The sequence below is a fragment of the Gadus morhua genome, chromosome 20 (assembly GCF_902167405.1).
Source record: "Gadus morhua chromosome 20, gadMor3.0, whole genome shotgun sequence".
In the NCBI taxonomy this organism is placed as follows: Eukaryota; Metazoa; Chordata; class Actinopteri; order Gadiformes; family Gadidae; genus Gadus; species Gadus morhua.
In genome coordinates this window covers 10587990-10602722 of record NC_044067.1, presented here as the reverse complement: position 1 = coordinate 10602722, position 14733 = coordinate 10587990, and the positions used below count along the sequence as shown (strand labels likewise).

Below are 14733 nucleotides of genomic sequence, written 5' to 3'. Positions count from 1 at the left end.
GAGAGCTTGCCTATTAGCATTAAGAGTGCAAATGTTGAGTGAACGCACACTCTGTGCATTTTAATTTGATGCCAGAAATGAAGCGTATTCTTTTCATTTTCATATTTTTCAAACTGGCAAATTAACTTTGGCTTTGATCCCAAGGACTGTAGCTCACCCCATCAGAAAGCAATGAGGAACTGTTTACCCCTCATGGAGACTGCTGTGTGTGTTTGTACAAACACACACACCCACTCTCACACACAGACACGTACACACGTATACAAGCTCCTCTGTGTGTAGATGACATGTGCACGTACTTTGTATCTGTTTGCACACTGTATCTAAACGTACACGTGTGTGTGTGTGTGTGTGTGTGTGTGTGTGTGTGTGTGTGTGTGTATGGGTGTGTGTGTGTGGGTGTGTGTGTGGGAGTTGGTGTGCATCCAACTTTAATCCACCCTGCCCTGATGTGTGTGACGTGCATAAAGTAAGGCAGTGAGAGAGAGAGAGAGAGAGAGAGAGAGAGAGAGAGAGAGAGAGAGAGAGAGAGAGAGAGAGAGAGAGAGAGAGAGAGACGGACAAACACAGGAAAGACAGACACTGGTGACTGGTAGAGAGAGGGGAAGGGAGGGAGAAGGAGCGAGTATTGGATAAGGGAGGGGTGTCTCTAAAATGAGCTTGCCATGGTTTTTAATGAAGCTCCGAGGACTTAATCAAAGCTCTCTCCCTCGCCGGGCCCCACGAGTGCAGGCTCTGTCAGAGAGGCTCCGTCCAGCATAGTTCATTATTCCATTGACGACATTTTGCGGCTAGGTTACCGATATTTTAAATATCCTCCTCTTCACTCTTCCCTCCTCCCCCCTCTTGATAAAAATCATTGACTTCTAGTTATTTTTTAAAGAGAGGGACTACTCATGGCCACACGGCCACTATACACAGGCTTCTCTGAAATGTCACCCCTCTGTGTTTTTGCGATGATTGGTTTTTAATTAGAATTTGGCTTCCGAAACATGTTTGGACTGGTATATGGTCCGTAGCTGGTTATTTTAGACCATGTTTATTTTCCAGACTAAATATACAATGTTACGATGAACTGGATGCACTTTGGGCTACGATTTCACCACAGAGTGTAAAGCCAAAAGCACGTATATCTTTTTGGCAAGCGGAGATTATGTGGCATTAGTCAAATAAATCTTTCTCTTCTCTGGTGTATAAGCGGGTTACACAATTTACACTATATGCACATCCTATTTACAGTAATAAGTATGGCTTTTCATATGAGACTTTAACAGACCCTGAACAAAACGCAAACAAAACAAAGACCTCATCAAAAGTCATTTTATCATGTGTTTTTTATGGGCAATGGTGATGACAGATACATGAGTAAAGCATCTTAGGTTGAAAAGAAAACCTTTTGAACAGTACAATTATGTTGTTTCAAAAGATCTTCCTAAATGAATCAGCACGCATACATTATCTCAATTTTAGTTACACTTTATATTTTCCGAGGCAAGTTAGAGGTCTCGAAAAGGCTAACATTTCCTTTTACATTTTCAGTGTAAAAAATAAATAATATCTAAATGGGCTTTCCTTGCCTTTTACTTTGATTAGTTTTAGCTTGAAAAGCAGCATTCGTTTTTTACATCTCTGTCTGACTGAAAAGAAAATTATCTTTATGCAGAGGTTGCAGCCGGTAGTTTTAATTACGAGAGAACATGAATGAGATTGTAGTGATATTGCAAAAGCAGTAAACTCTAGTTCTTGTTCACCAAAAGATGGCAATAAAATATATACTGCATTGGAAACTATAAGACCACAGCAAAAATAAATTGGTCTGTCTTATTGATAAACAATAATTAGAACAAAAACCATATGATTAAAAAAATATAAAAAGTCAGCCAAGAACATAGATGTCATTTTGTGAAATGTGTGTGTTGAATTGTGTGTGTCTGAGAGAAAGAGAAAGACGCACGGACTGTGTACAAGTGTATGTTCATAGCTAGTGCTCAATATTTATGTGTCGGTATTTTTTTAACATGAAAGGTGATGATAGGGTGATAGGGTTGGACTTGAAACCGGCTATGTTAACGTATCTCACTGACTTTTGACCTCTGCCGTAGAAACCAGGATGTAAGCCGGACGGAGTGGCCCTGTGTGGAGCCTTGATCGACTGGACCACAGAGAAGTCAAGCAGAAGGAATGTGCTTCAGGTTAGAAAAAACTCTCCATTAATGTGAGCTTGTGTCATGTTTTAGCTACAGCCCTGTAACACATAGTGCTGTGTATGCACTAATAGATGCAGGAACAGAGTGCATTGGAAGACGGGATATTTGCATACATGTCACCGGGTTCTCTTCTTGGTATTGTGCTTGGGTCTTTTCTCTCATAAATTGGTGTGAGTCACCTGTTCTGAGTATATGAAAAAATGTAGCTTATTTTGCACGGACGGAAATATACTGAATATACTGTATGTACTCATGTAGTTAGCAGATCAGGGAATAAGACTTGGGAAATGACACAGTGGCGGAATTTCTTTTGAAGATAAGCTTTTGATAAAGGCCTGAAGGCGGGAAAAAGCCAACTGATGATCAATTCATCGGCCGTAGCTGGGTTTTTCACGGGAAACCGCAATGATATGCGAGAGAAAGGGGACAAAGTAAAAAGATGAGAGTGAGATTTTCCAATCTCATCAAGCGCTTAAGACACTTCATCGCAGCAGAGTGCTACTCTTCCGCACAGCATTCCAGCCCTGAAATCTTAATGCAGGAAAGATTAAAACGGGAATTACAACATAATCTTTAAATAATCCAAGTACCACGGACAGAAGAGTGCTTGTAATGTCAACGCAGAGGCTATTCTAGGGCCTGACAACATTGTCAATCAACACTGGGATTAAAGTTAAAATTAGTACGTAGGGGTTACTGTTAATATATCGCCCTGTCTCAGAAGTAAGGTTTTTAATCATACAACTACCTCAGATAGAGTGTCCAGATAGTTGAATAAGGAAGATTATACTCATGCCCACTTATATTACTATATGTCATGAACCGATAACAATAATTAGGCAATGATTATGATTTTTTTATATATATATTTCATAATTTAAACATAATTTTATGTAGTGTTTTTACAGCATTGTTAAAACATATAACTTTTTTGATGATAGAGGGAGAGTTTACATTTTAATTCCTTTTTATTAAATAGCAATTTGTTGTCATTGGAGAACGTTCACATCCAAAGGGACACAGAGTGTTGATTCCATTCAGCGCTATGAAGAATGCCTCTTCACTTCATTATTCATCCGGGCAAATAATGATAGCTAATAACCATTGTATTTTTTTAATTCTTCCGTCCATCACTCCTCACATGGTGTTATTCCCACTCCTCTATTCCAGTAAATGATGGGTATGAGAGGAAGGGATGGGATGGGGGCGGCGAGCTTCCCGAACAACGTTGTCATCGACACATTGGTCAGCCAAAGAAAAAGAAAAAAGTTCTGGGGTACAACCAACGTTGACCCCTATCAGTTTTTCCCTTTACATTTTAGTGCTCGGCCAACAGCTGCTACTGTTTTTTTTTTCTTTCCAGTTATTTATTCTTGGGCAGGGTGGGAGAGGGGGGGTCAGCGGTACCAGCCGCAGTAGAAAACGGCGGGAAGGTCTGCCCTTCCTACAGGAAGTTACGGCTAAAGGGGATAGAAGCTCTTGCTGAAACCAAACCTCCTCAGGGCTTGGAGCCCTGGAAAGAAAGCGAGCTCTTCCTCTGCAAATCCACCAAAGTGTTGCTTTCGGTGATGCCTGTGTGTGTAAGTGTTGTGTGTGTGTGTGTGTGTGTGTGTGTGTGTGTGTGTGGGGGGGGGGGGGGGTCATATCTATCAGAACCGTTCGTTTCTATCCATTTATAGGGTCCGTTCAGTAGCGATTAGCATAGCCCGCTCAAGGGGTTGTGACAACGAAATGTTTGAAACGGGGACTGGGGGAAAAAAAACAACAAGTTTGGTTTGGTGTTGGCTGACGTGTATGACAGCCTGCTCGTCAAGCTGTTGGGAATTTCTCCATTAGCAATTAACGGTGTATGCGACAGTTATGGACCTAAGTCAATCTAGTCACCTGCTGTTATTGGACACACACGCCAGTGACTCACGGCCCTCGAGATTTTCCACAGGCAGGGGTGGACGGGGAGTTCGAGAGCGAGGATGATGAGTATTGTGTTGTGCCGCGGCGGCGGTTTGTCACTTCCACGCACTATTTATTCAGCTGCGGCGTCCCCTTCAACTGGGACAACTCAACACCGAGGTCCACGACGGAGGTCCCTCTGTTGTTCTTACAGAGGAGCGTGATGCCTGAGCCTGGTGTTTTTTTCCCTCCTTCAAGGTTAATCTGTGCTTTAAAGATAAAACCCCGTGGCGCTGCGGCCAGAGAGCTCCTCAGGAAAACAATGGTGGTTCCTGTGCGGGGTGCCCTTTATGAAGCTATCAGTAACGGCCCGAGGCTGACGCATGTGAAATGCATACCTAGCGAGAGAGAGAAGTGAGGAGAGCCTCTTTTCCTAGCCTGTAACCTACCCCTTGACACCTGGGGGACCCCTAGAACACACGCATACACACCGACCGTGGCGGAAACAAACACTGATAACAAGAGCAGCCCGCTGAGACACTGGGCGATTCAATCGGGGTCACCCCATGGGTAAGAGTCGGCCGTCGTTACACAGAGCAACGCATCGTGTGTCCAGTGTTACTTGAAACTCAATTTTTTTTCCTTTTTATCCTTCCCCCCCTTCTCCCAGCCCCCCCCTCCGTCAGAGCAACACAGCAGAACTGGTTGACGGCTACACAAAAATATGCTCTACATACGACACAGTATATTTGTTTTGGGGAAACTTCAAACGAAATGGCAGACAGTCGCGATAGCATGTATAAGCAGGAAAGCGATAGATAATATTTTCATTTCATTTTCTTAACCGTCCTCAGCATTGATTAAAGGAGATGTCCCCTGAGACAGACTAAGGACTCAAAAAGGTTCCCTTGAGGCTAATAGAACATGAAAGTTCCTTGACATTGCGGGGATAATCAAAAGAAGCACAACTTTGAATAAGTGGTCATGTTTTTTTTATGCATTTCTGAATATGTAAGCGGGTGGGTGAGTGAGTGTGTGTGTGTGTGTGTGTGTGTGTGTGTGTCTGCGTGTGTATGTGTGTCTGGCGTGAGTGAGTTTAAAGCAAATAACAAAAGGAAGAGAAAATGTCCACATTGCATGAAACCTCCTTCCTGGTAGAAAAGGGAAGACAGAAGTGATTCCGTGTCAAAGGCGTGTGTTATTGTGAACCGGCCACCGAGACAGACACGGGCCTCTCATCATTAATGGATTCCTCTGAGTTCTTCGCGACTCTCGCTGTGAGCTCCTTGTAGCCCTTTTCTCTGACAAACACAGTTCTTCCTTACAAGTCACACTGTGTAGAGAGATAAATAATAAAAACACAGATTCGAAAACAACAAGGAGCAAGAAGACCGTAACAAGCAAAGATGATGAAATCCAGCCCCGAGGCTAGAAAATAATGAGTCCACTCTGTGTGTAGGATCTCCTTAACCTGCCACCACTCTGAAAACATTGCTTTGTGTTGACTAATCACCAGTTAAAAAAAAGTTTTTATAGGATTCTTCCAAAAGACCTATGAGCAATCTCATAGGCGTACATCTCTTTGCATGAGTTAAAGGTGAATTATCCTAATGGCATCACAAAGCTTGTCGGAGGAGGTCTTCAGCACCAGACACTTTATATATTTATATATAACGCTTTATTACTTCCTTCTCAAGGCGGACCTCAAGGTTTTCTGGGAAGGTCGCTGACGAGAAGGATCAAACACAATTAAATTTAGTTTGTGATGTTCCTCCTCAACAACAGCAACACACACCCACAAACGCCCACAGCAGCCCCAAGAGGACCCATATTCTCTTTATTTAAATATATATACAGTTATCCATACTGTAAATCGCAAAAAGGTGGTATTCAGTTCTTATCAGAGGGTTGAAATGAAAATCCCCAAACACTATTCAGGATGACTTGAAAGGTTGTTGACGCCTGTGGCGGAGGAGAGCGGGGCCTAGATTGCGGCGGGGGAGTGGGTGCAGTAAGTGTCCTGTGTGAACTGGCCACCCTGCCACCCTGATCCTACGTAATCACCCAAAGCCGCTGACCTGCGTACTTTAATGCTATCCGTCTTAAGCTAACGGTGCATGATTGCTTCCTGATGACTCGCCGTGATTACAGTTGTGAATAAGAGTGGCTTCGTTCCAAAACACACGCACAAGCCCCCCCGTCCACTGACCTCAAAATAACTCATTGTGTGTCCGCATAACCATACTCGTTAAAATGAAAAATGAAACCATCCACTTATCTGCAGCATGCTCAATGTTCCCATGTATAATTTCTCCTGATCACACTGTATTTCCTCGATCGGTCACCCTTCGGGATTGGATTTTATTCTTCTGAAGTTGATATTGCTTTACTTTCACACGCAGACACACATACACAAACACACACACATGCGCACGCAGCGTATCACGTTGACGTTGCATGGTATTGAGGCGACATGAAGCTCGGTGGTGTCAGAGAAGCAGGCCCTGTCACGGCGCTCTCGTAACCGAAGCCCTTACACGCTGTACCTACTGGGCATGTGCCTCAGATTGATATGTTCTGCAGTGACGCAGGGGTAATGGCTAATTGGCCCAGGAGGCTCGAACAAATCATTTTGAAAGCAGGGGTTAGCCCTGCATTACAGCGCATCAATCTGTGCTGGATTATCACACTAATATGTTGCAGCTTGTTGTTTAGGCGGAAAACGATGCAAGGGGTGGTGGTGGCGGGTCTGTTTTAATGTTTGCAAGGACTTCTGTTTCCGAAGTAGATCCAGAGAACTCTGGACGCTTGAAATGGATCAAACTGTGCACATTCCCTTCCGTTCTGTTGAAATGTGTTTCACACGCCAGGAGGAGTAACGGAGGGTTCGCCCTTTGAGATTGAATGACAACAATGGCGCAGAACAGCTGGCAACAGGCCAGGATTACCATAAAACGATACCTTTTGATCTGCTGTAGGTCAACAGAGCCATGATCACCCTTCCACCCACCAAACCACATAATGAAAAAGGCAGGTTGTGCCTGTTACGTCCCATCCGATTGGTCTTGCATTTCGCACACACACACACACACACACACACACACACACACACACACACACACACACACACACACACACACACACACACACACACACACACACACACACACACACACAGACACACACACACACGCACACAATCCCCCAGCCGTCTAGATTGTTAGAGTAAAAAAGGCTTTATCCGTTTAATCATGTCCTGTGCTTCTGGATTGCAGCTCTCCCTGCAGGGGCTGTGGGAGTGTGTATGTGGAATGGGGGGGGGGGGGGGACAGCATCATAGCACATAGTGTTGAACGAGCGGCAACAGCGCTGTTGAGATTCCCTTCTGCGTAACGGCTGAAGTCACCTTTGGGCACCATGTTCGGAGTGATGCAAGCCTCTCGGGAGAGCCAGAGCCAGGATTATCTCTTGGAAAATGACATGTGCATGATCAGTCCAAAGAGCTGAGAAAAGGTATTTTGCCGTGCGGAGCCCTGCTCCTCTTCAAAGCTGCTTACACTGAAGAGGGCCTTGATTCGTTACTTGAGAGGAACAGTGAAAGCCACAGTGTGTTAATCGCTAAAACGGTGGATGGATTTAGAGCCTCCGCAGCCGATTGCCTTGGAGATTACAACTTAGAAATGAACTTCTCCTGATCAACTGCCCTGGCTTTTATTCCGGACAAGCGTGCACAAAGCTGCATTACACCGTCTCCCTTCCTTTATCTGGAACCCTTTTTTCTAACCCTAACCCTAACCCTGAGAATTCAAATATATAAATATTATCTACATAATTATTAATATATATATATATATGTATATATATATTAATGATGATAGCGCAGGCAGAGAATAAAAATAAGGACGTTTAGGAATTTTCAATTAAAGGGGTCCCTTTATTGTTTAAATGATAACCAACGTGAAAATGATTAGAATGGACATGGCACTCTTGGAAGAAACCATAGATACTACTTTTCTCTGTTTTCACTCGTAGAACTTTTCCCCCTCATCTCTGAACCATTTCATCCACGTTTTGACACATTCACAGATATTTTGTTGCAAATTGGAAATAATTAACTTGGCAAAGTAGAATGCCTCAGTTTTGTATTGTTCCTTTATGAAGAACCATAATTAATGTTTAATTTAAGAGCCAAATGCAAATGTATAAAGCCACAAATGGCACTCTCCTCCCTGCACCACTGTGCATATTTAAATATTAATGGCTCCAGTCAAAATAAGGCCCAGACATTCAACACTGCCTTTATTAAGAAATGTGATGAAAAAAAGTGATGTATTTCATATTCTTTTTCATTCTCTGAATGCAAAAACAGCACTTTGTGCTGGTTACTGTAACTTCAATTGAGTTCGCACTGATACATAAGAAACTTTTGAGTGCAATTTAGTTGAATCTTCTCATTGTGTGTGTGTGTGTGGGGGGGGGGGGGATAGAATGAAAACCATACCATACATCCCATTACTAGATTGAGGTATTTTAGTCACTGGGAGTCCCTTTTTCTGTCTTGATTTTGTGGAGGCAATTTAGGAGTACTGATATCTGGCATCTAAGCCCATTAAAACAATATGCATGTGTTCATTATTGGTTTGCTTGATCAAGACCTGGCTGTTCATAATTGATTAAATATTACTCTCTATTAGGCGTCTATCCAATGACATTTCACGAAAAGACCTTGAGTTTGCAAACAACCTTGTGTGTGAGAAGGGGTGTCTTTTGTGGTTGTTGTTGTTGTTGTTGTTAAAGACTAAGCGATCCCATGACTGCTAGTCATTCCAATATAGTGACACCCCATTGGGAACCCGGCAATCTAGAGGCCTGCAGGGGAGATGGCTGCTTTCAAGTGCATTAGTATCTCTCTCCAGCCAACATTTGCCTAAGAAAAAGCAGTGACCGTGCTAATTAAAATAACAAACCGGGGTTCAAGAGGCGCCTTCGCGTGTCAGGATTAGCATCAAGACGAATTACCGAGTTTTCAACGCAAACCTACAGCTCAATATATGATCTTGACATGAGAGGCGGCGTGCTGCACACTGTACCTTTGTGCGTGGCCAGATTAGGACAGCTGACACCGGGACTCTAGGCTGTATGTGGCTGCATTTAGTTGAAAGAGCTTATCTCTATTTTTCATTAACCGAGTGAATAGACACGAAGCGTCTGCTGTCATGTCTTCTGGCTTCCTCTGATAATCTTTAATGCATCTTTGACCATACTGCTCCTAAAGAAAAATGTTTGATATATTTTTTAAGTAGTTTGCTCTCTCTCTCTCTCTCTCTCTCTCTCTCTCTCTCTCTCTCTCTCTCTCTCTCTCTCTCTCTCTCTCTCTCTCTCTCTCGTTCTCTCCTCCTCTCTCTTTTTGATTAAACTTCAGAAGGGACCATTTCCCTTATCTGTGAGTTGGATATACTGTGCCACATAAGCCTGCCATTGCAATGGAGGGCTTCTGTTTCCGAGATGACGAGGAGAGGAGAAAAGGCATTGCAAACGTTGGATGCAAATTCTGCGTGGCTATCCTGCAGAATGCTTATAAAATCCGCTATCCTCATGACAGAGATGAGGATTTACCCCGATGTTGCCTGGAATGCTGGATTTTATCAATGTGTTGAGATATGTTCAAGAAATATGATGCCAGATAATTGGGACTTATAACTAATACAAGTAGCCTGGCAAATGTTCCATTTGCACAAAGGAGTTGTTAAATTACATAAATCTCTACATATATATCCCATGTCTATAGGATATATATCCTATATCGTATGCATTACTAAAGCTTGTGTCAATATTGTATCGTTCCTTGACCCTACCATCACCTGTTAGTCACTCACATTAATCCAGCATGCACAACATGAAATGGATCGAAGAACAGTAATTCGAGTGATGCAGTTGAATGGGACAGATGCCCAAGAATGACAGTTTGTGAAACAGAGAAGATGGATCCGTTCCACTTGAAGGTAGCTCAGTCAGGGATCCTGTGGGAGAGTCGAGAAGGAGCTCACTGTCCACCATGCAAGATTCATAAAGGAACAGACTGTAACTAATGCAACATTCATGTGAAGACATCTCGGCGAGGTTACGAAACAACCTGGCCTGTCACCACCCTGCTAATCAGCACGGAGGAAGACGTAATGCATACAAGCTTCAGCATGCAGACATTAAACACATATTTTTCAACCTTTTATTACAACGTCCTGTTCCAGCTTTTATTGAATTTGCTGCATTTGTTCTCCATTTTATTTTTTCTGCAGTAGCACGATTAGCGTGTTTCCCTGGCAAACTGGCGGTAAAATGAGTTTTGGCGCCGCTAAAGGTCCACCGCGTATGAGCCGATGAACGGGGGCTCCTCTCTGAACACCCCAACGGGGTCTCGGGGGCGGAAAGCCCTGTCCCCGACGATGCAGGGCCAGGGTGCGGATCCCCGTTACTGACACGTCCTGGGGCAGCCTCCAGGAAAGAAGGGGGAAAAAAGAAAAAAATGAAACATTGTTCCACGGCAAACATGCTTGTTCAGATGCTCGTAACCCAAGAAGAGAGGGATCACAAACACACTCTGACAAGGATTGCGCCCGTAACCATTCCCCCACCACCACCACCACCACCGCCGCCGCCGTTTCTTCTGAGATGGGCCGTCACGAGGAGCCTCTGCCTAACTGCTCCTGACGCTTTGAAATGAAGTCAGCAAAGTAAACAAGGAGGGGGGAAAGAAAGTTTGTAGGTCTACGCCGGGTAACCAGACTGCGTGAGTGGGGAAACTATTGGAGGATGCATGGAGGAATGTGTTTTGGGGGGTGGGTGAGTGGGGGTTGGTTTTGGAGGGGGTGGTGGACCAGGGGGTGGGTGGGTTGTGGGATGCCACTCCCTAGGGCTACGGCTGACTCTCTTAGCACGCAGGGTTGATAAAATATGAAATTTCCTCCTCAGAATTCGTTAAAAGGTTTTGTGTGACATAAAGAATTACGCTCTGGTCCAGGTTTTCATGGTGGATTAGGTTGATTTTACCCTCCGTATAAAAGGGAAAAGGTTATGTGGATCCCAACACTCGCCACACTACTACAAAGAAATTACCTTCCTGAAGGGAAGAAAGAGGGGTTGTCGTTTGGTCGTGTTTGAGCGGCGCGCTGGAAGTGCTACTGGTTGTGTTCCACATGGAATATTATTCACCGGCTCTGATGTTATTTCTGCATCTTTTTTTTTTCTTCCCTTTTTTTTTTATACCCGGGTGCAATGTGGGCTTTTATCAGTATAATTTCAAGCACACTTGACAATGCTGACCTTGATGTCATGCTTTCTCAAAGACTTCCTCCAACTACGGTTATTGTATTTGACGGCGCCAAACGCAGTTACGGCGCCATTGGAGAGATGCAGAACGGGCCCAATATTAAGATGACAAGTATCACGCTAATTGTGTTTTCCCCTGTGAGCAGACAGTCTGTGTTTGTCTCTTCCCTCTTGGCACAGAGTCTGCCAAAACGTGAGCTTCATGTCACAGGCAGCCGAATTCAGCAGGATAAGATTTCCCCAATTCTTAAAAGAGATGCAGAGTCGGAAAAAGAATATATATAAAAAAACACAACATGTTGATCACTATGACCGTGTTCAGCGTTCCCAGTGCCATTGTTCACTATCGTCAACAAATGATCATAGAATGTGTGTGAAGCATGACGTGGAGGAATGTGCTGTTCTGTATATGACCTTACCAGTTCTGTTATTATGCTCTTAATATAGATAACGACACATACCGGAAGCGAGTATCTTCTTCAGGCTGACTGTTACACCACCATTTGCAAATGGTATGACGCTATTAAAAAGACAGTCAATTCCTTGGTAAGCACTTACTTGTTATTACATAGTATTGATTCCTTTGTGTGTGGGGGGGGGGGGGTTATTAAATAAGCAATATGATTAAATTAAAAGATTGGTTAAGAAGGCAATTGGTTAAGGGGCAGAAAAAAAATCTTTAAATAAAATGCAACCCTGTATTAATTCTTTTTTTTTTCAAAGTTGCATAAGTAATTGTGAAAATGCATATAGGTATAAATCCACAGCAGTTGTTAACAACCAGTGAAACCTCTGTGACCGAAGACGTTTCACATGCTGCCTTTCCCCCTCTCAGTCCAACGGGAGCGGGGGCTTACGTCCCGGCAAGACGGGACTGCGGAGGTCAGCCAGCACGGAGAGCATCCCCAGACACAGCTCCCTGCCCGCATATGGATCAGCCTCCCCCAGCACAAAGCAGCGCAGCATGGTGTACCGCCGCTCTATTAGTAAGTAGAGCTCTGGTCTCCACCAGCGCTGTACCCTAGCGGATAACTCATCTGAGCTGCCGCGTTTGATCATGGAGTCAGGGCAGAGATACGTGATCAAGTTTTGATGACTTGGTTTACCTATCCTAACTCGAAATATATTGCTACACTCTATGAAAAATACAGGATTTTTGTATTTAATTTGATGTATTCAATTTTACTGCATCTATCTAACAATAATAACGACAATAGATTTTTTAAAGGCTTAAGTTGAATTCAACACTCTTTATTTTTTGTGCTCTAGGTTATGAATTACATATATCAGTGCTGTTTTTAAATGCTGTATTAGTGTGTCATGGACGGTATTGTATATATTACATTTCATGGTTAGGGTTAGAGGTATTTTAATTCCAATTTCCATCTTCTAAACTGGCAACAAAATGGCAATAATTCCCTGTATTAATAGTATTATGTAATGCAATGAATCGTGGGGCCTGTCATCAGATACAATCATCACTGATTCTTGCCAACACAGCCCGATTCACATAAAAAGGCACTCTAGTCATCTACCTAATCTGCAGTGTATCTGTGTGCCCTTAGCAAATTAAGAAGTTGTGTCCCACATTTAAGTTTAGTATGGAAAATAATGACTCCGAAGGCTTGATGCTTCTATTTAAGTCATCCTTTTGATGGCTTATCTTGATATTTTATATCACTTACGTGCTTTTCCAAGTGCATGGCCAAAACATGTGGTAAATGTTGCTTTCAATTACATAGCATGCACAGGCGCTTTGACACGAGAACATGCTAATTAGCATTATGTCAGCATATGTCAAGTAGCAATTATGTTAATCCCTGTCAATGGTTCAAATCAATCTTGTCACCTTTGGCATTGTGCAAAGAATATTATTGATGTAGGTTGATGATCAAATTAAAATCGTAATTAGAGACGAGGGACATGCACAACAAAGCCCTGTATCTTATTGTTATCTTTAGCTTTTAGCCTTTTGATTCCCAGCGATTAATCTTCCACACTTGAATGCTGGAAACCCCATGCAATATTCATACTAAGACTATTTAGCGTTTTGTATTTCTGCTCAGCGAGTACCTATCACATAAAATCGTGACATTATTAGCATTATGACACCAAAACGCAGTGATAAACGGGTATCGTACAGTACAATGGAATGAGTTCCTATTGGTGGCGCTCTTCAAACTGACAGCAGTTGGACTGTTGGAGTAATGTTACCTGATCTTTGCTATTTATGGCTCACTCTGCTGGAAACTGGCATTCCCTAGTAAAAGGGGGAAATAAAACAGCATTACTTGGATTTCATTAAAAGCTACAATATACAAAATAGGTCATCCCTGTACATTTGGGAGGAGCGATGTTCATTTTTATTAAAATGACAAGCAGGCCCAGCCTTTACAAAATCTGTTGGGAGTTCCCGACGAAACAGAAAAAGTTCAATTGGAATGCGTAATAGGAAAAGTCAGCTTTGGGAGAGGTGCCTAGAAGACCTCCAGATTAATATAGACTGTACGTATAAAAATAAGTAAGGATGCCATGAATCTGCATCAGGTAGTGATAACCGCCATAAAAACATCAAATCTATAATGTGCATCTGCTCTCTCCACAGAAAGACTTGAATGTGTAATCTTAATTTATGTTAATGGCAAGTGTGTTGCTTCATTGACTAGAAGTTTATGACTTTCCAGAAATATCAACAATGCAGTTGCTTAATTAATAAGGAATTATTCAGCAATTAAAAGCATTCAAACTCGTTTTGCTTCAAGGCATTCCAATAACTGATGTGTATTTCATTCAGTTATTGCTTGTGAAATCAAATCTCCCACATTTCTAGTTATTGGTGCGCAACAATTTGCATACCACTTGAACCTTTATACTTTACTGCACCTTATCTTTGTGTAACAATAACTTGACAGGTGACTAAAAAAAACTATACCCAGACCAATAATACCAGCCATTAAGGACAATTGTTTAAGATGGATCCATCGCGTATGACGTTGTGTTGTAACATCACCGATACACTCCACACATGGGGATTTAGTGAGCATGTGTTTTTTAATTCAGAAATGCTTAGCAATAGCAAAGGTTCTGACTAATATTGAGGTTTCATATTTCGGGGGGGGGATAAAATCTGCCGCTCTGTCTAACTCAAATATGCAAAGGATTACAATGTTATTTGAGAACTTTACCACAACGGTGAATAATACTAAATAATGATGCTTCTGCTTTTAATATAAAATCGACCAGTCAGTCAGTTATTTTGTATAGAGTTTGTATATTGATCAGCTTAAGGATTGCTGCAGTTTCTGCAGTT

At 42.6% G+C, this 14733-nt stretch overlaps 1 protein-coding gene across 2 annotated transcripts in view; it reads left to right on the top strand.

Annotated features, from left to right (window-relative positions):
* arhgap15 (Rho GTPase activating protein 15) overlaps positions 1-14733 on the top strand; it is a 43056-nt gene that overhangs the window by 5610 nt on the left and 22713 nt on the right. For both annotated transcript variants that reach the window (XM_030342694.1, XM_030342693.1), the window contains exons 5-7: positions 2103-2192; positions 11871-11969; positions 12259-12409. In XM_030342694.1, the coding sequence (XP_030198554.1) occupies positions 2103-2192; positions 11871-11969; positions 12259-12409 (340 nt within the window). The remainder of the gene's footprint in view (positions 1-2102; positions 2193-11870; positions 11970-12258; positions 12410-14733) is intronic.